The following is a 21,007-nucleotide window of genomic DNA, read 5'->3' as shown; positions in this document are numbered from 1 at the left end:
TTATACTAACCCGGAGTGCTTCTTCCGTCCGTAGCCCCGCCCCTAAAGGAAGGGGTCATAGGTGCTTCTCCAGGACCAATCAGAGAAGCGCCTGTGACCTCTTCCTTTACGGGACACAGCTACGGACGGAAGGAGGAAATCAAGACACTGGGTAAGTATTTAAAGTTTCATTTTAATCGCAATCGTTCGGCCCCCCAAATCGCTGCATAATCGCTTTGATAAGTGATTTTGCAGTACTTCTATACTTTGCTGCATGTCCTGCAATTGAAATGACTCCTAATCGCAATAACGGGTTCCCCCTCACTTACTTTCATTGGCAAAGAGTTTTTGCCGGCGATCGTAAAACGCTGCCAAAAATGCCCTAGTGGGTTCCAGGCTTAAGACTGCTACTGCCTATAGAGCACATAGTGGCTGCAGCTCTGTTGCTTTGAGTCCGCCAGGAGAAAAAGCGCGATATAAATGTTATTTGTCTTGTCTTGAAACAGTATGCGTGTTGGATTAGTTTGTCTCTGTAATATTAACAAGCTGACACATTGCATGCCAGCGGTTCTGGAGGTATGCTTCGCTATCAGTGACAACAAAGATGATTTGCATATTCAGCAGTGATGCATTGTGGGACACCTCAGAGCTCACTCCACCCTGAATAATTGTAAATACCTTCTGTTTTAAGAAGACTAGCTGTTTTGCATAGTTTTTTGGTATGTAGGCTTTTTGGTCTCTTTCAGCCCCTCACACACTCCTAGGAGTTCTGGTTCACCATGAGCATGCTGGGCAATCTGTAACTTTACAAATGTTGTGAAACTCAAATACCAGATAAGACCACTACTAGCAGTATTTTAGGTGCACTTCAAAGTTGACATCTTTCATGACAGACATTTAATGGAAGCCACAACGGACTATCAAATGTTCGTGAAATAGTTAAAATAAATGTGAAGCAGCACAAAAAATAAAAAAGGTTTGATACAACCCTATGGAGAAGGAAGGCTCTGGATCCCAAAGTCTTCCCAGGGCTCGCCAAGTACCCTCATTCCACTGGTGACCCCCCGCTGAAGTTACGCTCTTTCAAGGCTCCTTAGCAATCTTCAGAAGTTCTCGCGTCCCTGAATACTTCCAAAGACTGGCGTATCCATACTACGCATGCGCGGGACCAGAATAAGAGCAGATCCGCTCATCTGTGGAAGTACTCAGGGACGCGAGTACTTCCGAAGATTGGTGAGAAGTTCAGAAGGCGTGTAATCTCACCAGCTGGCTGAGGAGGGCCCAAAGGCATATTCAACAAAGCTGGTCACACAACTTCAAGGGCATAGAATCCTCCCTCAGACCAGGGCGGGTGCATAGTCTGGGGACAGGCACAAGTTGAGACACCAGAATATCTGCATGAATCCTGCAGCTCACAGCACTATGTGACTGCCTGTGCAATGTGCTGCTGCCCTGCCCCCTTCTTTCCCTGCTACAGTTGACTTTGGATGGAGCAGCAGCGTGTGTACAGCGCATGGAGCAGCAGCGTGTGTACAGCGCATGGAGCAGCTCTGGGGAACTTAACAGAGCACAGAGCTAAGGGTAAGCACAGCCCTGTCCCTCTGCTGGGTGAATGCTTCCCTTTCCCCTTCATTACCAATGTCGGCTGTCCTCATTGTTATCTGTATCCAAACTGCTCCTGATCGATCCCGTTGTCGATCGGAAGGAGATCAGACATTTAGGAAATAATCGTCAGATCCTGTCAGTCGGACGGGAAATTGCGTTATGTGTGCCCAGCATGATGTCCTACCATATTATTATAGTGTGTTGTGTGTGGCTGAGGGAGACCTTTCAGGAATCCCCCCTTGAAAATCCTGGGTTTGCCCCTGCAGGGGGCCAAGTGCTGGGACAATAGGATGGCTTTATGGGATACAGAGGCTTCCCTTATCTTAGGTAAGTATAACTAATTTTTTTTTGCACCACTTCACATTTACTTTAAATGCAGTCATGATTAGGAATTGTCAATAAGATGCAAAGAATTTCAAGCGGATGCAGGATTTTGCCACTGTATATATGCAAATGTATGCAGCTAAAAAATGGATCAAATCCAGTCAAGGGGGAATTGAATTGATCAATTTTCAAACTGCAGAAATGTGCATATTTCTACATCAACTTGAAATTATTTGCATCTCACGGACCATCCCTAGTCATGATGGAGGATCTCATGATAAGGTATGGACACCACTCGCCTGAAACAAGAATACAGATCAGGTGGTCTGATACACCTAATCTGCATACTGGTTCCAGGCAAGAGACTTGGATAAGCATGGTGGCCATAGGATCAGCTTGACATTCAAACAAACTGCATTTTCAGAAGGTGGTCAGCAATCTTTTGCTGCCCATTAATCTATCTAGTGATCTAAAACACACATACAGATAATACTTACTAAATAATACAGGCGAGACAAAAATGTGGCGTCTCCTTAAATGAAATGGCTGACACAGAACACAATGGAGCACAGACTTACATGTAACAATCCAGCAAGTTTGGAAGTGTACCCACGAGGAGGCTCCTTGTCTTTAAAACGAAAAGCAACTGCGTTCAAGTTCTAAGATGAGAACAGGGAAAGGATTATAATGAGATTCTTTAATAAGCTCATGACAGCCTCTTCATAAACACTGATGAAAATAACTAGGACAGCCTTAACTCCCTTAAAGTGAACCCGAGATGAAGCACCCTCATGTATTTTACCATATATATCAGTGGGAACATTAGAGAAAACACCTACCCTGCTCTCGGTTTCATTATTTACTGTTCAGCTTGCTTCTTATCAGCCCTGATAAAATCCCTGACTGAGCATTAAGTCTGGCTTTGCTCAGGAATCATTATAGCGGAGTCTGTCTTCTCTGATGTCTTTTCAAGCCCAAGCCTGCCCCCTTCTGGCTCTGCGTTCCCCTTTCTGTTTACTTGCAGCATCACAGAGAGGTGTGATGAGATGGGAGGAGCTGCTAATGTAAAGAGTATTTTGAAAAACTTTTTGTTTGTTTTTTAAATCTAGATTTGTCATAGGAGGGTTTTTTTTTAGAAATGGTGATTTCATTTTGCACACAGCGCACTAAATAATATGCTTTTCTGATTAACTGTGTTTTGCATGGAGTTTTAGTACAAAAAAAAAATCAAAAATACAAAAACCAGCACACCAGAGCGGTGAAAATACCAGGTATAGTATGTATTTTGTGCAATCTATCGGGGGATATGTTTATTTTGTGCCAAAGCATTCATCTCTGGTTTCCTTTAAAGTGAACCCAAGGCGAGAGTGATATGAAGGCGGCCATATTGATTTCCTTTAAACAATACCAGTTGCCTTAAAATCCTGCTGGCCCTCTGCCTCTAATACTTTTAGCCATAGACCCTGAACAAGCATACAGATCAGGAGTCTGACAATATTGTCAGATCTAGCAAGATTAGCTGCATCCTTGTTTCTGGTGGAATTCAGACACTACTACAGCCAAATAAATCAGCAGGGCTGCCAGGCAACTAGTATTGTTTAAAAGGAAATAAATATGGCAGCGTCCATCCCACTCTCACCTCGAGTTCACTTTAAAGTCCTTTAATATTAAACAGAAGTGGTAAGATTGGACACAAAAAAAGTATGGCTTATTAGTGGCCACCATAAGGCAACATTCCCACTTGTCTGTCTGTGTGCGGGAGGGAGGCATAGGGCAGATTCCAGGTATTCTACTTTTTTAATGGATTAGTACGGTCGGCAAAAGAAGCATTTAATTAACTGAACTTTCTTTGGATTTCTGTTGAAATCTGATTGAGAACAATCAATACTACCCAATCAGCTTCCAAAATCATACGTTTAGCACCCCAGTCGCCCCACAGGAACAGAGCTGGCGCTTCATCTGCACCTACAGACTAATGTGTATATTACTGTGTATATAGGAAAGCCAACCAATGACAGAGGGAGGCTGTATCATGTGACGAGTCTCAGATGTCTCTCCTAAACAAGCACACAGCCATTGTCGGGAAATATAAGAGGCTCAGATGTCAAACAACGCTCACTGCAATGTGAGACGCGGATTCACACCAAGTAATAAACATCCATGTACATAGAAAGAAACAACAAGATGGGGACAAAAACAGACACTTAGACTATATTTTACCAATCTTATTATTATTATTATTATGAGATAGACATGTGTATGTACATTGCCTAGCACACATAACTATGCTGTGTTCCTTTTTTTCTTTCTCGGTCTGAAAGAGTTAAATATCAGGTATGTAAGTGGCTGACTCAGTGCTGACTCAGACAGGAAGTGGCTACAGTGTGACCCTCACTGATAAGAAATTTACCTTTATATCTCTTTCTTGCTCTCAGAAGCCATTTTCTGCTAGGAAAGTGTTTTATAGTTGGAATTTCTTATCAGTGAGGGTCACACTGTAGTCACTTCCTGTCTGAGTCAGGACTGAGTCAGCCACTTACATACCTGATATTTCACTCTTAGAGAAAGAAAAAAAGGAACACAGCATAGTTATTTGTGTGCTAGGCACTGTACATACACGTCTATCTCATGTCACACATCACCTCGGTATCCTTTAAAAAATGCTACCTATTCATTTAGTGTTTAAATGCTTGCAGCTTCATTTAACATCAGCTAGTTGTAAAAGTGCAAGCAGGCTTTCAATAGAGCATTTTCTATCGCATAATTCTCATACCTCAGACTTTGTGTCATTTCTGCTCAATCAAATCCTCCATATTTGTTATATATTTGCCAGGGCAGCTCCTGGGGGCATATACCAGGTTTTTTTTCCTAGATGAGACTGGTGGGAAACTAACTAGGCCAGTATATTAGAGGGTCCAGCAGCAAGTTTAAGGTGGCACATGTGGTGGTGGCAACAGCTTCGGAAGGCTTTAGAAATAAAACGCTGCAGGCGCTTTACCGAGGAGGGGGGGGGGGGGAGGGTGGAGTATGACGTTAATAAATGAAGGGTAAGTGATTGAGTGATTAGCCCTACCACCCGCCTAGCCATGCAGTAGTAAGAGAAAGCCTTAAGGTGCCCATACACTCGTCAGATTGGCAGCAGACAGATAAGAAATGCATCTGATGATCTATCTGATGCGTTTTTAGAACATTTTTTACCAGGATAGAATTCCAATAGATTTCAGTTTGAAATCTGTTGAAATTCGATCTGATGGCATTTTTTTGCCATCAGATTTCCATTAAGGCCAATGCAAACTGATAAGCAATCTCATCAGATCGACCTAAATTTTCCACCCTGCTAGTTCGATGGAAATCCATCGAAATCGATCGAAATCGGCCGTCGATCGGTCGATTGGCCAACCGATTTGCGATCGATCGATCGATCGACCGCGATCGATCGGTCGGCCAGAAAATCGGCTGAGTGTATGGGCTGCTTTAAGCCCCATCTACACTATACGATTCTTTGTACGATTTGATTACGATTCTATTTACGATCCGATTAAATCCAACATGTCCGATCGAGATTCGGTTCGATTCAATTCGGGTTTGCCATTGCAAAACAAAACAATCTGAATCGAATTGAATCGAATCCCGATCTTTCTGTTGGTGGCATCTGATTGCTGCTGCTGTTGGTGGGGTTTTTTATGATTTTATTTATATTAAAAAAATCTGTATTTTCTTTTATGTTTTTTATTAGCCTATGAGAGGTGATCATCTTTTGAGCCATTCGAGGGGACAGCTCAGTCACAGAGCTGTCCCCGTACAGCGCTGCAGAGGGTATTTGCGGTAATTCAGCTTTAAGTGTGTAACTTTGGTTACCCACAATGCATCACTGCTGAATATGCAAATTATCGCTTTAATCCCAATGGTTTTGGGTCACCCCGAGCTGCTTAGGTACGCCATTGTACTGGTACAAGCCCTATCCCAGTGATGGCTAACCTTGGCACTCCAGCTGTGACAAAACTACAAATCCCATCATGCCTCTGCCTCCCTCAGTTATGCTTAGAGCTGTCAGAGTATTGCAATGCCTCATGGGACTTGTAGTTCCACCACAGCTGGAGTGCCAAGGTTAGCCATCACTGCCCTATCCCATAGAGCCATATCAACCCCTGCCATGCACTGATGAGGACAAAAAGTCCAAAACAGGCTGTCTGCATGTGGGGTTGGTGTGGCTCTGTAAAATTTATTAGCTACAGGCTTACTATACACCAGCAGTTCTGGATGCTAGCCTGGCTTCAGGGGCATAAAGATATAATTTGCTTGTTCAGCAGAGGTGCATTGTGGGTAACCACAGTTACACACTTAAAGTGGATCCGAGATAAACTTTTACTCATTGCATAATTGTGTTCCTTTCCTATTGTTTATAGGGCATTCCTCAAGCCAAATACTTTTTTGTTTTTGTTTTAATACTCTAATTCAATATAAACTAAACAAGCCTCGCCCACAGCTTTTCAGAGCCTTGGCATTTTCAGACAGTAGCAAGCGCTCATGGAAGCTCAGTCTGGGCAGGAGGAGGTGTTACTAGCCAGAGATTTCAGAGGCAGAGGGGATGAGGGAGGAGACTGAATTTACACACAGGCAGCCCTTAGCCTGTGACAAACTGAACATGGCTGCCCTCATTGTATTACAGGAATAAATAATCAAACTTTTGCAGCTAGATATGCTGTGTAAACTATATAAACTTTAGATAAGATATATAGACAAGTTAAATGTTCTAGTTAGTTTTTCATCTCGGATCTGCTTTAAAGGGACACTGTAGGGTGGTCGGGGGAAAATGAGTTGAAGTTACCTGGCGCTTCTAATGGTCCCCCACAGACATCCTGTGCCTGCACAGCCACTCCCCAATGCTCCGGGCCCCGCCTCTGGTTCACTTCTGGAATTTCAGACTTTAAAAGTCTGAAAACCACTGCACCTGCGTTGCCGTGTCCTCAGTCCCGCTGATGGCACCAGGAGCATACCCCAGTATGGTCTGTGCCTGCGCAGTACACGCCTGGTGATATGGGGGGGGGGGGGGGCGAGGACACGGCAACGCAGGCGCAGTGGTTTTCTGACTTTAAAGTCTGAAATTCCAGAAGTGAACCGGAGGCGGGGCCGGAGCATCTGTGAGTGGCTGCGCGGGCACAGGATGCCTGCGGGGGACCGTTAGAAGCCCCGGGTAACTTCAACTCATTTTCCCCCGACCCCCCTACAGTATCCCTTTAAAGCTGAATTATTGCAAATCGCTTCTGTTTTAAGAAGGCAAACTACACTGAGCATTGCTTAATAGTAAGCAGGGCTTTTCGGACTTTTTTTTAGTCCCCTATACTTTCCTAGCGGTTTTGGGTCCCCCGAGCTGCTTGGGTACTCCGGTACATTTTAACAAATTGCTATTTAACTCCAATTCTTATTTAGGAATCTGTTCTCCAACTCAGTCTGTTCTCAGGCAACAGTTCCACTCTCATATTAATGTCCTCTCGCATGTACAGGAACAAGTGGAAATCAGGCACTATACAATGCAGGATATGTGGCTCTGACCCATTTCAGTTGCCCACGCCGGTTAAAAATGAACCCGAGGTGAACATAAACTGATGAGATAAAACTATTGTAATGATCCTCCTACACCTAAACATTACTTTTTAGTTATCCCATGGTTTTGATTTATATTTAAAGATTTACTAATCAGAGCTAATGTTTTATGGTCTCTGCTCTATGGCAGTCTAGAGCTTCAATAGATGAACGATTTTATCTATCCCCTGCTCTCAGAAGATATTCTCTGCAGAAAAAGTTTAATGACTGCAATCCCTCATCATTCGGAGTTAGGACAAGGGTCCGACAAGACAGAAACTGCCCTTCGCATGCCTGTAGGTTAATTATTTCAGGTATAAAAGAAAAAAAAAAACAGTCTAGTTATCTGTGTGCTTGCAATGTACATACATGTTTATCTCATCACATCACCTCGGGAACACGTTAAAAAATAATAATTTCACATATGCACAAGATTGGAGGTCAGTCAGTACTCACCTTGCACTCCTGAAACACCCATTCTTGAGGTCCACCTGCTCTCAGCATCTGCATGTACTGAAACATGTGCAAGATGATGTCCTCCAAATGCACTAGAAAAGAAAAACATGATTACCCAATGACATCACTCCAATCCATACTAAATAGTGCTGCTATATAACCTCCTCTTAAGGCAGGAATATAATCCAACCTGGGACATTCTCTTAAAACGGTTTAAAACCCTGACATAATATTCAATAAAAACATGTTTGCCCACTTTTTATATGCCATACGATTATCATATTTGCATTTGGACATAAGTATTATTATTCATTTAGAAGTTATAGGTTTCTGAAAGTACAGATTTTTGCTTTGTGAGCCGACTTTGCATTTTATTAACAATTGGTTTTATTCGTTGCTGTTTTGCAGGGGAGACAAGCTTTCAGTGTCTATGTCTCCAGGAGCTCCTGCACAGTCAGATAATGTGTCACATTCCTCACTTGTTATCTTGTGTTTACTTAAATGTATCATTATCTGAAAGTTTGGCTGCGGCAGCATTTCTCTGCATGGAACTTTCAAGCTCTGTGTGTAACCCTTCCAATGCTGGTCTATTTAAAAAAAAAAATGCTGGTTGCATAGAGTATGCTGTAAATCATTTTTTAGAGCAAAGTTGAAATGCTGGGTTATAGTCCGCTTTAAAGAAAACCTGTAACCAAAAAAACTCCTCTGGTGGATACCTAACTCTGGTTCCTAACGAGGCTTCCCCATCCTCCTCCGTGCCGGCAATCCAGCCCTGTTACACCCTCCCCCTCCAACAGTGGCGAGGTAAATATTTACAAATATTTACCTATCGCGATCCAACCCAGGCGCAGTAGCAACTCTTCATTTGGGCTAAGGCATAAATAGCCGAGCCTGATCGTGTCCACTCCACTGCGCAGATGTGTGTCCTTTGCGTCTGCGCAGTAGATCAAACCCGATCAGGCGCGGCTATTATTTCTTTAGCCCGATCAGGCGCGGCTATTATTTCTTTAGCCCGAACGAAGAGCCGCTACTACACCTGCACTGGATCGAGGTAGGTAAATCTTGCAGTGCCTGCGCAGTTACTTGTCAGCAATTTGAGGAAGTTTGGGTAGAGCCAGCAAAGGATCCCTCCGGATATAGAGGATGGGGAAGCCTCGTTGGGACCCTGTGGCTTCCCCCGCCCGAGGTAAGTATCTCCCAGAGGGGGATTTTGTTACAGGTTCTCTTTAGGCCACTAACCAAACTGCTACCTGGAATATCTGACACGGGAACTCACAACCACATGATATACATTTTATTTACGGCCTTAGTTTATGTATATTGTACATACAGCCAGAGCCCTAGGGATTCTTCTAATTGCTTGTAGACACTGGTTGCAATAGTCACTGTATGATGAATCCTTGTTTGTATCACTACCATGGTGGATGCTGCTGCTAAATCATCATAAATAATATCATGAAATTAAATAAACACACTCATTGTTTTACAGGAAACACCAATTTCACTGCATTTTTTATTACCAGCTTTGCAGAGATCTAATCGCAATTACAGGCCTATCTAAATGGGACGTAACACATAAATCAAAATGACACCCACAGATACAGGTATATATTTATAAAAGGCCACAAAAACTTTCCATTAACTCATAAGCAGCTTCAATAGTTATCTCATTTGAGGTAAGTGCACTGCTTATGACCTCAGTCAGCAGAACTTGTTGTGCTGTAAATTCTTGGAATGCTTTGATCTCTCTCTACTAGCAGAATACATAGAAACTGAAAGCAGAAGTCTTCAGTTATGGTCTCACATTGCCCCCTAGTGACAAGTGGCCATAATACACATTACATCAGTACTAATTAGAAGTAGGAAAATGTACCAAGTAAGAAATAAAAATGTGCTAAAATAAACTGGTCTGGAGCACTTGCAAACCTCAAAATCAATTGAGGGCTAAAGGGTTAACAGTTAATACTTACACAGGCCCTCTTCAGTCAGATCCACATTCACAATGAAGAACATGAATCCCTTGGCACCCTCTTTCTGACCACCAACCAAAGTGTTCACCCACCCTGTAAACAAACAGTTAAAAACGAAAAACTGAGTTGTTAGAATTATGTGCTGACATGTAAGTGGCAACTGTATATTAATTTTAATACATTTCACACATTTTTCAGTACTTACATTTTTAAACTCGTAAATATGAAATATTACTTATCAATATTTAGTATTTACTGTACTCAGCTAGCAGTGACCTCTTCCATCCAACAGTATTCTCATGGTTAAATACTTGAAGACCAGACGGTTACTCCCCTAGTGACCAGGCTATTTTTTACAGTTTAGCACTGCACAGCTTTAACAGTTTATTGCTCGGCCATACAACTTAGCACCCAAATGAATTTTACCTCCTTTTCTTCCCACTAATAGAGCTTTCAATTGGAGGTATCTGATTGTTGCTGCAATTGCTCGATTTTAGTTTTTTTTAATATTTTTTTTTTTATTATTTATAAAAAAAACCGTTTTCATTCCAACCCTTCCCCTCCTAAATTAGCCCTAGGAGCTCCTGATGATTTCAGTAGCATGAAACGCGTCGAGCGAAGATCAGTGTGTGGGGAGGAATAGCGGCACAGAGCGGAGATTGGGAATCCAGTGAGCGCTTATCCGGAGTGTTGCACGGGGGAGAGCCCGGAACAAAACCAATATGCTATTACTGGAATATTTGTAAGTGTTTTAACCATTTTATTAAAATTTTTATAATGGGTTCACACTATGGAGTATTTTATCGTCATTTGAGGTACTGTGGAACCTTTGATCTGGCTGAGCAGTTTCCTCTATGGTGGGGGTACAGCAACCTAGTGAACACTCTGCAACGCATCCTCTGTAGTGGGGGAAGTGAAACACCTCTCCTATGTAGCTGATCCAGGTGGATGAAGATTGCCCCACTAATAGGAGTTTCACTTGCTGGAGCTGATTGTACAGCCAGGGAGGGAGCTGCAACCCTCCAAAGCGTGACCGACTCCTGTGGTGAGAGTCAGTGGAGCTGCTGAGTGAGGCTTTTGACTATAAGCTGCTGGGAATTGAATTGTTGTGCTGAAGACATCATCTGAAAAAAGCCTGCATAAATTGATATTGAACTGTGTTGGAAACTTGGAAGCGCTGCTGTATTTGGTTTTGTAACTAAAGGACACATTGCAATAACACTTCTCCAGGGAGAAGACATACTCTTCTTTACAGTAAGGCTCCAATAGTCCTTAGAACAGCTCTTATTTAATATGAACCTCTAGTTCCTGCAATTGCTTCTATGTAGCAGGACTCATGCAGAAGCACATGATGACTTTGATCAGGTGATACACGGGTATTTAAAAAACTCAAATTTGCTGGTCAATGGCCTCAATTCACTAAGCTTATCTCCTGTCTTTAATAACTCTTCTAGAGTTGTTACCATGGTGATAAGGAATGTAGTATTCAGGAAACATTTTACCTCAGGCAAACCTAAAGTTAACTCTTCTGTCTTTAAGTTAACTATTCAATCCTTAAAATAACTCCAAAGTTAGACAGGCTGTTTATTATCTGCATGTGAAAATACAAAGGAGGTAAAATAACTACAGAGGAGGTAAAATAACTAAAGAGGAGGTAACTTAAGGAATGAAGAGATAAGATAACTCTCTCTTATGTGAAGGTAAGTTTTCTCTTGCCTTATCTCCAGCATGATCTTAGTGAATTGAGGCCAGTGTGTGTTATGTGTCACTTCTGTTTCCTGCAAAGGTTGAGGGCCGGTTTCCACTAGCCGCGATGTGATGATCGCATCGCACCATATGCAAACAAACTAACGCAAGTCGATGGAGTAGCTTCCAATGACGCAAATTTACCTATGCAATGTGGGGAAAATTATGCATGCTGCAGATTCCACAGCAAAGTGATTACAGCTAATCTGAGCCTTAAAGCGATATTGTCACCATAAAAATCAAATTTCAACAGCAACTGGTCTGAGTGTATTAAGTGATAAAGATGCTAATCCTGCATTCAAAACTTGCAAAACTTTTTCTGTTATGGTTTGGAGTTATCACATACTTTAGGAGCGCTGGCCCTAGAGCCAAACAGTTGAATGCTGGGAGTTCTTTTTATCTATAATATATTCCTCCTCTTCCACTTATTTCCCTGCCCAGCTGCTTGTCAGAAACACCCTCTGATTACTTGTGTTTACAAGCAAGGCTGAGGTGACTCAGCGATTGGAGGATAAGACAGTGCAGTTCCTAGTATACACCTCAGTGGGAGTGTCTGAAGACTCTGGTGGGAGGGCAGCTAATGAATACACAATGAGCAACAGTGTTCTCCCCAGAAATTTTTTCCAGCCGGGTGGCATGAAAAAGTAGCCGGGTGGGGTGCAACAGGGGGAATGCAGGGCCATGTAAGCTCTGCTGACAGCATAGCAGAAGGAGGAAACGAGCCAATATCAGCCGGGTGCTTACCAAAATGAGCCGGATGGAGGCCTGAGGAAAACACTGAGCCTCCATATGACTCTTGCTTTAATGCTAGGTACAGAGATGCTAGGTGAGATTTTCTGCCAGATTTACTGTCAGAACGATTATTTCCAACATGTCCGATCTGCTTTCTGATCAATTGCCGAGCATTTTCCGATCGATTTCCGTTCACTTCAATAGGAAATTGATCGGAAAATGCTCGAAAATCGATCAGAAAGCAGATCGGTCATGTTGGAAATAATGGATCTGACAGTAAATCAGCCGGAAAATCTGTGTGTACCCAGTATTATATATGCACCATCTGTCTTAAAGTGAACCTGCCAAGTCAAAACCAGGAAAAACTGTTTTTGGTTGTTTTCAATGTGCTATTACTGTGCTTTTTGTTTGCTTTTGAAAAAAACAAAAAAATAGGCTTGATTTGCAGTACACAGTGCAGGTGAAACAGACCTCATATTTTCATACATGTCCAGAGCTAGACAGTTATACATATTGGGCATCATTAATGGTTCCGATCAACCTCTATTGTTCCGTCAATGTTTTTGGGGTTGGTTCCTCTACCAATCATCTGATTGGTAAGGTTTTCATTATTTGTTGACCCCATTGTTGTGGAACCACAAGGCTCAGCATGTCCTACAGATTTAACTGAGAAGCTGCAAATTAACACATAGGTATGAACTGGGTTTTTTTTGAAAAAATGCAAAGCTCAGCAAAAGGACATGCTGGCCCCTTGAGATTCCAGAGATTAGTGTATCCTAAGGGTTAAAAAAGAGGGGGTGGGAATACACTTCAGGACAGAGCTTTATGTGTGCAAGCTGACCTAAGGTCACAGCTTTTTTTTGCCTGTACCTATCAGATAAGACTGCTTTTTTTCCCCTTCAGCGCTGCTGTCTGTTTGCTCTGTTCTCTGGGCAGCCAAAACATCCCGCTCTCTGAAGCTATTGGAGATCTGCTCCGTGCGTCTGACACCCGGGGAGGAAGTGAGTGATTGCCTGCACTCCTTTCTTCAGTCTGAAGTGCCGTAATTCAGAGATGGGAAAGTTAGTACGGCACGTAAATGTACAATTGTACGGTGGGGAGGGAGAGAGACAAGTGACACAGCCGTGAGGAGGAAAGGAGGCACTAAATACCCGGATTACAGAGCCAGACGGGCTGTAGTTTGCCCAGCTCTGCTTTAGTCACACAGGCTCCAGCGTCCCTTCACGATCGTGCAGGCAGAGTGAGAGAGAGAGAGACTGCCTGTAATGTGCTTCGTTCCTACTTCCTAGAGGAGCACTATGCGCAGTATAACAGATGGCCCCGCCTATTGCCATGCTGAGGCAAGGAGTGTACGAGCCCGCCGGAAAGCGCGAGATCTCGTACGTAGAGGAGCTGGGCAATCTGCTACAGAGGAGTCAGCGCTGAGTACAGAGAACAGTGCTGGCTTTTCTAATATGCAAAATAGCAGCCGGGCGGGGCCTTAATTCACCCGGGCGGCCCGCCCACTTAATTGATCCTGGGGAGAACACTGAGCAAGAGAAGGGAAGGGGGAAAACAAGCCAGGGGGATATGTCAGCATTAGCTTGGCAAGATGGCCACTGCCTAGAATAGGATTTTCTGCTTTTCCTTTGTAAAATTCACAGGAAGCATTATGTGGATAGCACAATACATCTGTTATGTAAGTAGAAGTAGTATTTATCTACTTATATATGTGTTTTTTATTTCTAGGTTAGCATGGGTGTCGCTTGTTCTTTAACCTGCTGAGCGGTCTGGACGAGCTCAGCTCGTCCAACACCGCCAGAGGCTGCCGCTCAGGCCCTGCTGGGCCGATTTTAATGAAATAAAAAGCAGCACACGCAGCCGGCACTTTGCCAGCCGCGTGTGCTGCCTGATCGCCGCTGCAGCGCGGCGATCCGCCGCGTGCAGCGGCTAAAGAGGGTCCCCCCAGCCGCCCGAGCCCAGCGTAGCCGGAACAAACAGTTCCGGCCAGCGCTAAGGGCTGGATCGGAGGCGGCTGACGTCAGGACGTCGGCTGACGTCCATGACGTCACTCCGCTCGTCGCCATGGCGACGAGGTAAGCGAAACACGGAAGGCCGCTTATTGCGGCCTTCCGTGCTACTTCTGGCCGCCGGAGGCGATCGGAAGAACGCCTCCGGAGCGCCCTCTAGTGGGCTTTCATGCAGCCAACTTTCAGTTGGCTGCATGAAATAGTTTTTTTTTTATTTAAAAAAAACCCTCCCGCAGCCACCCTGGCGATTTAATCAGAACGCCAGGGTGGTTAACTAATCTACCACTGCTACACATAAGCTATTGTAGAGTACAGAGATTCAGACTAAAAGTGAGAAAACCAAGAGTCCAGGAGCGTAACTAGGGGGGTTTAGCCCCTGCAGGGTGGCCCAGAGGTGTGTGAAGGCCCCACACACTAACCTTCCCTCACTCGGATACTCCAGATCTGGTGGGTTTGTGGCAACATACGAATGTTATGGGTGTGAAGCTCCTAATGGCCACACTTGTTTTATGACCCTTGTGAGATGGGCCCCCATGATGTGAGGGTCACCACTTGTGAACATTAAGGGGATTCCCAAAATAGTTTTGCTAGGGTGCCCCATGATTTGTAGTTACGCCCCAGCCAGGGACCATGGGAAGCTCCACAGTTCTCTCCTGGCCTCACAGTGAATGTGATGCACGTGACCACTTGTCTTGTTTCTGGTCACAGAAACTAGATACAAAATGAACAGGAGAAGGTAGCAGCCTTGTCAGCCTCTCCTCCATCTCCCTATAGTTTCTCTTACAACAAACCATGGGAATTGGTGGAAAGCATAGCATGAGGTTTACTCTCCAAAGGTTAAAGGAGTTATCAGTGAGGGTCACACTGTAGTCACTTCCTGTCTGAGTCAGGACCGAGTAAGCCACTTATATACCTGATATTTAACTCTAACTCTTTCAGGCAGAGAAAGAAAAAAAAAGGAACACAGCATAGATATTTGTGTGCTAGGCACTGTACATACACATGTCTACCTCATCATGTCACATGTCACTTCAGGTATCCTTTAAGTTCGGGCTAAGAGCATAGAGTTCTGCTTTAAGAACTGCTGCTACTTCTGCAGAAACCGCTCATCTGCATCTTGGCTTGGAAGCGGGGCTACATTTTTGTTAATGGAACAAAGACTCTAGGCTTACCCAATTACCAGGGCATATGCAAGGGGATGCCCTAAATAAGCTTACCTTGCCTACAGGGAACTGGAATGTATAAGAACACAGGGAAGCTAAACCTGAGACAGAATTGATCTCCGTATGTTCAGGTTTACAACAGATCAAATGTCTCGCTAATAAAAGCTTGCATATAACTGGTTTACAAGAGGCACATGGGATATCTTCAATAGTAAGACATGTTTTCCATTGCGGTTGTGTTCTTCCTCTGGAAAGTTATGTTGAACATTGCCTCCCCACCCAAGGCTCTCAATTGCTTCATCATTGACTTGGGTAGCCAACTGGTCATCAGAAAACAGCCAATGTTTGGCTCCCGTATTAAACACAGAATTTCCAGATTTCTAAGAGAAAGACTGGTGAACATGTGCCGGGATGCATGTACAACTATGGTGACAATGTGCAAGATGGAAACCCATTTCATTTGCGGTCTCTGGTAGGAAGCAGCTAGCTTTGTTAGGTAGGACAAGAGAAGAGCATGATGATATGCGGATGATGATGAGCAAGAGTTATGTCCTAGAACATACGGCTATTAGGCCAACTTTCACTAAAGAAAGAAGTGACCAACTGAGGCAAGTTAGACCAATATCACTAATGGATGAACAGGACGTGAAAAATGTGTCAATATTAGAATCCTACCTTTAGACTTCAGTTCAGAAAGAAGACTGCCAGGTCCTTCATGTCCAATGAGATGACCGAGGTAGTGACCAGGGTTGGACTTATAATATTTCTGGAGGTCAGGAATTGGGAATGTAACATAGAGGTTCCTGATGTCCTTAATAGGCACAATTTTGTACATTTTCTACAAAAACAAAATAAAAAGGAATCATTGTTTGGTGTGGAAACTAGTTGGATGTAAAGAGGCAGATCTTGTATCTTAATAGTTCTTTGCTGAAGTTGGTCACCCTGGTAAGGAAATCTTTTCCCAATGCAAGCATTAATATTAAGGTAATACTTTACTATTCTGTCAGTATATTGTTATGGAAATTTAAATATGGGCTGAGCTCTGTTCTGTTGCTTAGTAGAGCAGTCATTAGTGGATAAAGGAGAGGTGGGCAAACGTGTCATCTGCGGGCCGCATTCCTCTGTCCTGCCACGGGAGCATGATCAAGGAGACGCCACGCATGCACAGTAGCCCGCGACAAGCCTTCTTACAGAAGGGCACAGCAGAATGGACCCTGAGGAAACCAATGGACCTGTAAGGCAACGGGGGCTGGAAGAAAAACAGGTTTCTCCTATCTCAGGTTTACTTTTAAGCGGTCTTTTTTTGCTACCCATTTGCCCAATACATTATCTGAAATCAAATTCTCGAAACAATATTGCCAAACTATAAAAAAAAAAAAAAAGAAAAAAATTCCAAAGTATTTAGAATCACATGACTGAACTGTGCCACGGCTACGGTTTTTGAAATCTGTGGCAGTTCTGAGTGCTTTAACTTATAAGGGATTGCCCTGGCAAAGAAGTGAAGGTCTCTGAGGGAAAAAACATACCTGTATTCAAGACTGGCATACATAATCTAAAGAATGCACCAGTTGCTATGATACAAGGTAGGTGAACATACCCCAGAGTCCTTGAGCTCCTGAGGCCCGGTGGCCACGTGTGCCCCTTTGTTATTCATAATGTGGCCACTTGACAGTTTGTTCAAACGCCCATAAAAACAGTGGTTTTAAATATTATGTACGGTATTGTTTGCACAATGTGTTTAGCAAACACACATTTTGTGGTACTAGAAATCAAACTTAAAAAAAAAAAAAAAAAAAAAAAATGATAAACTAAAGGGCAGAACCAAACAAGATACCGGCTGTTAAACTACTAGAGTACCTATTAGAGGCGTAAGATGCTCCAAAATAAATGTAGAGGGGTGGGGTAGGGTAAACATTTGTTTCCACCCATACAGGGCTCGTTTCCACTAGTGCGGTGCGGAATCGCCTGCATTCCACCGCGGACGAAATCGCATGCGGGTGCGATTCCGCATGCGTTTTTGCCGCGATTTCGCATGCGATTCCGCATAGGTAAGGTATATACGAATTTAACCATGTCACTGCTGGTGTAAATTAACATTATTACCTATGCGAAATCGCATGCGATTTCGCGTCAAAAAACGCATGGTCACCCCGCATGCGATTTCCCTATTAAGATACATTAGCGGCGATTCGTGCACATTCCTTCTGCACGCAAAATCTGACGGCTCTGCCGTGCAGATTTCTGCCGCTTCAAAAAACGCTGCCGCACCCGCAGAAGTGGAAACAGCCCCATCCACTGACATTGCCTATGCGAATCCGCGTGCAGTGCCCGCATGCGGATTCGCACTAGTGGAAACGAGCCCACATTTAGTAGCTACAGTAGTTGCAAACAGCTGTGTACAGACAATGCTAACCTGGACATATCTCAATAGCATTCAGACAGATTTACCCAACAGAAAGAGGTTCTCTGGAAAATTGCGATAAGACTGTGTGCTAAATTAGCCAACACTGGACATGGTTCACAAAGCTTTTTCACATTATCTATGTTACATTTTTTAAAATGGATCCGAGGTGAACTTTTACTCATTGCATAATTGTGTTCCTTTCCTATTGTTTATAGGGCATTCCTCAAGCCAAATACTTTTTTGTTTTTGTTTTAAAGAGACTCCGTAACAAAAATTGCATCCTGTTTTTTATCATCCTACATGTTCCAAAAGCTATTCTAATGTGTTCTGGCTTACTGCAGCACTTTCTACTATGACAGTCTCTGTAATAAATCAACTTATCTCTCTCTTGTCAGACTTGTCAGGCCTGTGTCTGGAAGGCTGCCAAGTTCTTCAGTGTTGTGGTTCTGCTATGACCTCCCCCATCCAGGCCCCTCTCTGCACACTGCCTGTGTGATATTTAGATTAGTGCAGCTTCTCTCTGCTCTATTATCTTTTACAAGCTGGATAAATCCTCCTCTGAGCTGGCTGGGCTTTCACTTAGGCCTGGTGCACACCAAAAACCGCTAGCAGATCCGCAAAATGCTAGCAGATTTTGAAACGCTTTTTCTTATTTTTCTGCAGCGTTTCAGCTAGCGTTTTGCGGTTTTGTGTAGCGTTTTTGGTGTAGTAGATTTCATGTATTGTTACAGTAAAGCTGTTACTGAACAGCTACTGTAACAAAAAACGCCTGGCAAACCGCTCTGAAGTGCCGTTTTTCAGAGCGGTTTGCGTTTTTCCTATACTTAACATTGAGGCAGAAACGCATCCGCAATCCAAAATCTGCTGCAGCCCGGGAGTATGCGTTTCTGCAAAACGCCTCCCGCTCTGGTGTGCACCACCCCATTGAAATGCATTACCCTAGCAGATCCGCACCCGCAAGCAGATCGCAAACCGCAGCGGAAACGCTCCGGTGTGCACTAGGCCATACTGAGGAATTACATACAGGCACAGCTGTCTGCACTCTGCAGGAAGAAATAGCCTGACACTTCAGTGGAAGATAGCTGCAGGGGGAAAGAAACACACAAATGATCTCTTGAGATTCAAAAGGATGGCTGTATACAGCCTGCTTGTGTATGGATGTATTTTCTATGTGTGGACATACTGTACATCAATCTACTTCCTGTTTTGGTGGCCATTTTGTTTGTTTATAAACAAACTTTTTAAAACTGTTTTTAACCACTTTTAATGCGGCGAGGAGCGGCGAAATTGTGACAGAGGGTAATAGGAGATGTCCCCTAACGCACTGGTATGTTTACTTTTGTGCGATTTTTAACGATACAGATTCTCTTTAATACTCTTATTCAATATAAACTAAACAAGCCATGCCCACAAGTTTTCAGAGAGCCTTGGCAGTAGCAAGGGCTCATGGGAGCTCAGTCTGGGCAGGAGGTGGGGGGGTTGTTACTAGCCATTGATTTCAGAGGCAGAGGGGAGGAGGGAGGAGGGGGGGATTTGTTTTTTTTGTACAAGATGCAGATCAGCTTGCCTCTGTGTAATGTTTACAAACAACATGGCTGCTGTCATTGTATCACAGCCCCCCCCCTCCCGCATGGCAACAGAGCACGCCGCTAACCTGCTGGAGGGTCTGAGTACCCTTATAAAGGGACTGCCCTGGCAGAGCAGTGAAGGTCTCTGTGGAAAAAGATACCTGTATTCAAGACTGGCATACATAATCTAAAGAATGCAGGATAGGCTACTTCTGTACAGCCTGGTCCCTGCAATTTCGCTCAGGTCAAAATCCCCGCCGGGCGTCATGCCGCGTACCTGTATATATAAGGGTATAGGCAGCCAGTAAAGTAGGATTGTTGTGAGTCAGAGCCACAGAAGGAAATGCTAATTATGCAGGGTGGCCAACAGTTAAAGCGGAATTGAAGATTAGTTAAAAACAAATTATTTTTTTTTACCTGGGGCTCCCCCAAGTCCCCTGCAGCCGTCTTGTCCCGCGCTGGTCCTCTATGATCCTCCGTTCTCCCCCGGCAGTGCAGTTTCGTTACCGCCAACTTGTGAGTCAAGGGCAACTGTGCCTATGCAGCCATGGCCACGCATATCTTTCTTTGGGTTACCGTCCACTGCAGGGCGATAACGCAAAGAAGGATAAGTGTGGCCAGAGATGTGCAGGCGCAGTTGCAAGTCGGCGGTAATGAAACTGCACCGCGGCGGGAAAACGGAGGATCATAAAGGTCCGGCGCGGGACAAGACGGCTGCAGGGGGCTTGGGGAAGCCCCAGGTAGATTAAATTGTTTGTTTTTAACTAATCCTCAGTTCCGCTTTAAGTCGCATCACGTTTGTCTCTAACAAGTCACTACGGCTCGGACTGTTACCTTGAGGTACTGCTGTGTAAAGGGGTTCTCCGGAAATTCTGGCACGGGGACATCCTTATTTTTTACATCTGCGAATAACTTAACCAGCAATTCTGTCAGTTCATCCAGTGTTTCTGTATAAAGTGCATAAAGAAGAAAGTCACCGTTTTGTTCTCACAGGATGTTAGATGAATAAAAGCTTTTAAAAGAACATCTTAAGTATAGATATACAACAGCAGGCAGACATGCAACTTTGAGATATAAACAGTTATTTAAAAGTGACACTGAAGAGAAAAAGAGAAAATAAACGTATGAGATTCAGAAATGTATGTGTAGTACAGATCAATAAGTAATAAAGAAAGTGTCATTTTTATTTTCAGTTACATAGCTTTATTTATAACGCTGCATAAGACTGTCACAGTTGCAATGTAGAATTTCCTTTCTGCTTATTAAAGGGAACCTAAAGCGAGGCTTCCATATTCCTTTCCTTTTAAGTAATACTAGTTGCCTGGCAGTCCTGCTGACCTCTTTGGCTGCACTAGTGTCTGAATCACACACCTGAAACAAGCATGCTGCTCATCCAGTCACACCTCAGTCAGAACACCTGATCAGCATGCTTGTTCAGGGTCTATGGCTGAAAGTATTTGAGGCAGAG

General features: G+C 43.7%; 1 protein-coding gene across 1 annotated transcript in view; it reads right to left on the bottom strand.

Moving 5' to 3' along the window:
• The window catches only part of IDE (insulin degrading enzyme), a 123,758-nt gene that overhangs the window by 58,453 nt on the left and 44,298 nt on the right, over positions 1–21,007 (bottom strand). The window contains exons 6-10 of the mRNA XM_068258893.1: positions 20,374–20,486; positions 16,243–16,405; positions 9,918–10,010; positions 7,948–8,039; positions 2,487–2,567 (exon numbers count right to left, since the gene is read on the bottom strand). Coding sequence (XP_068114994.1) covers positions 2,487–2,567; positions 7,948–8,039; positions 9,918–10,010; positions 16,243–16,405; positions 20,374–20,486 — 542 coding nt within the window. The remainder of the gene's footprint in view (positions 1–2,486; positions 2,568–7,947; positions 8,040–9,917; positions 10,011–16,242; positions 16,406–20,373; positions 20,487–21,007) is intronic.

The sequence above is a fragment of the Hyperolius riggenbachi genome, chromosome 10 (assembly GCF_040937935.1).
Source record: "Hyperolius riggenbachi isolate aHypRig1 chromosome 10, aHypRig1.pri, whole genome shotgun sequence".
Taxonomy (NCBI): Eukaryota; Metazoa; Chordata; class Amphibia; order Anura; family Hyperoliidae; genus Hyperolius; species Hyperolius riggenbachi.
This window is presented reverse-complemented; position numbering and strand designations above follow the sequence as displayed.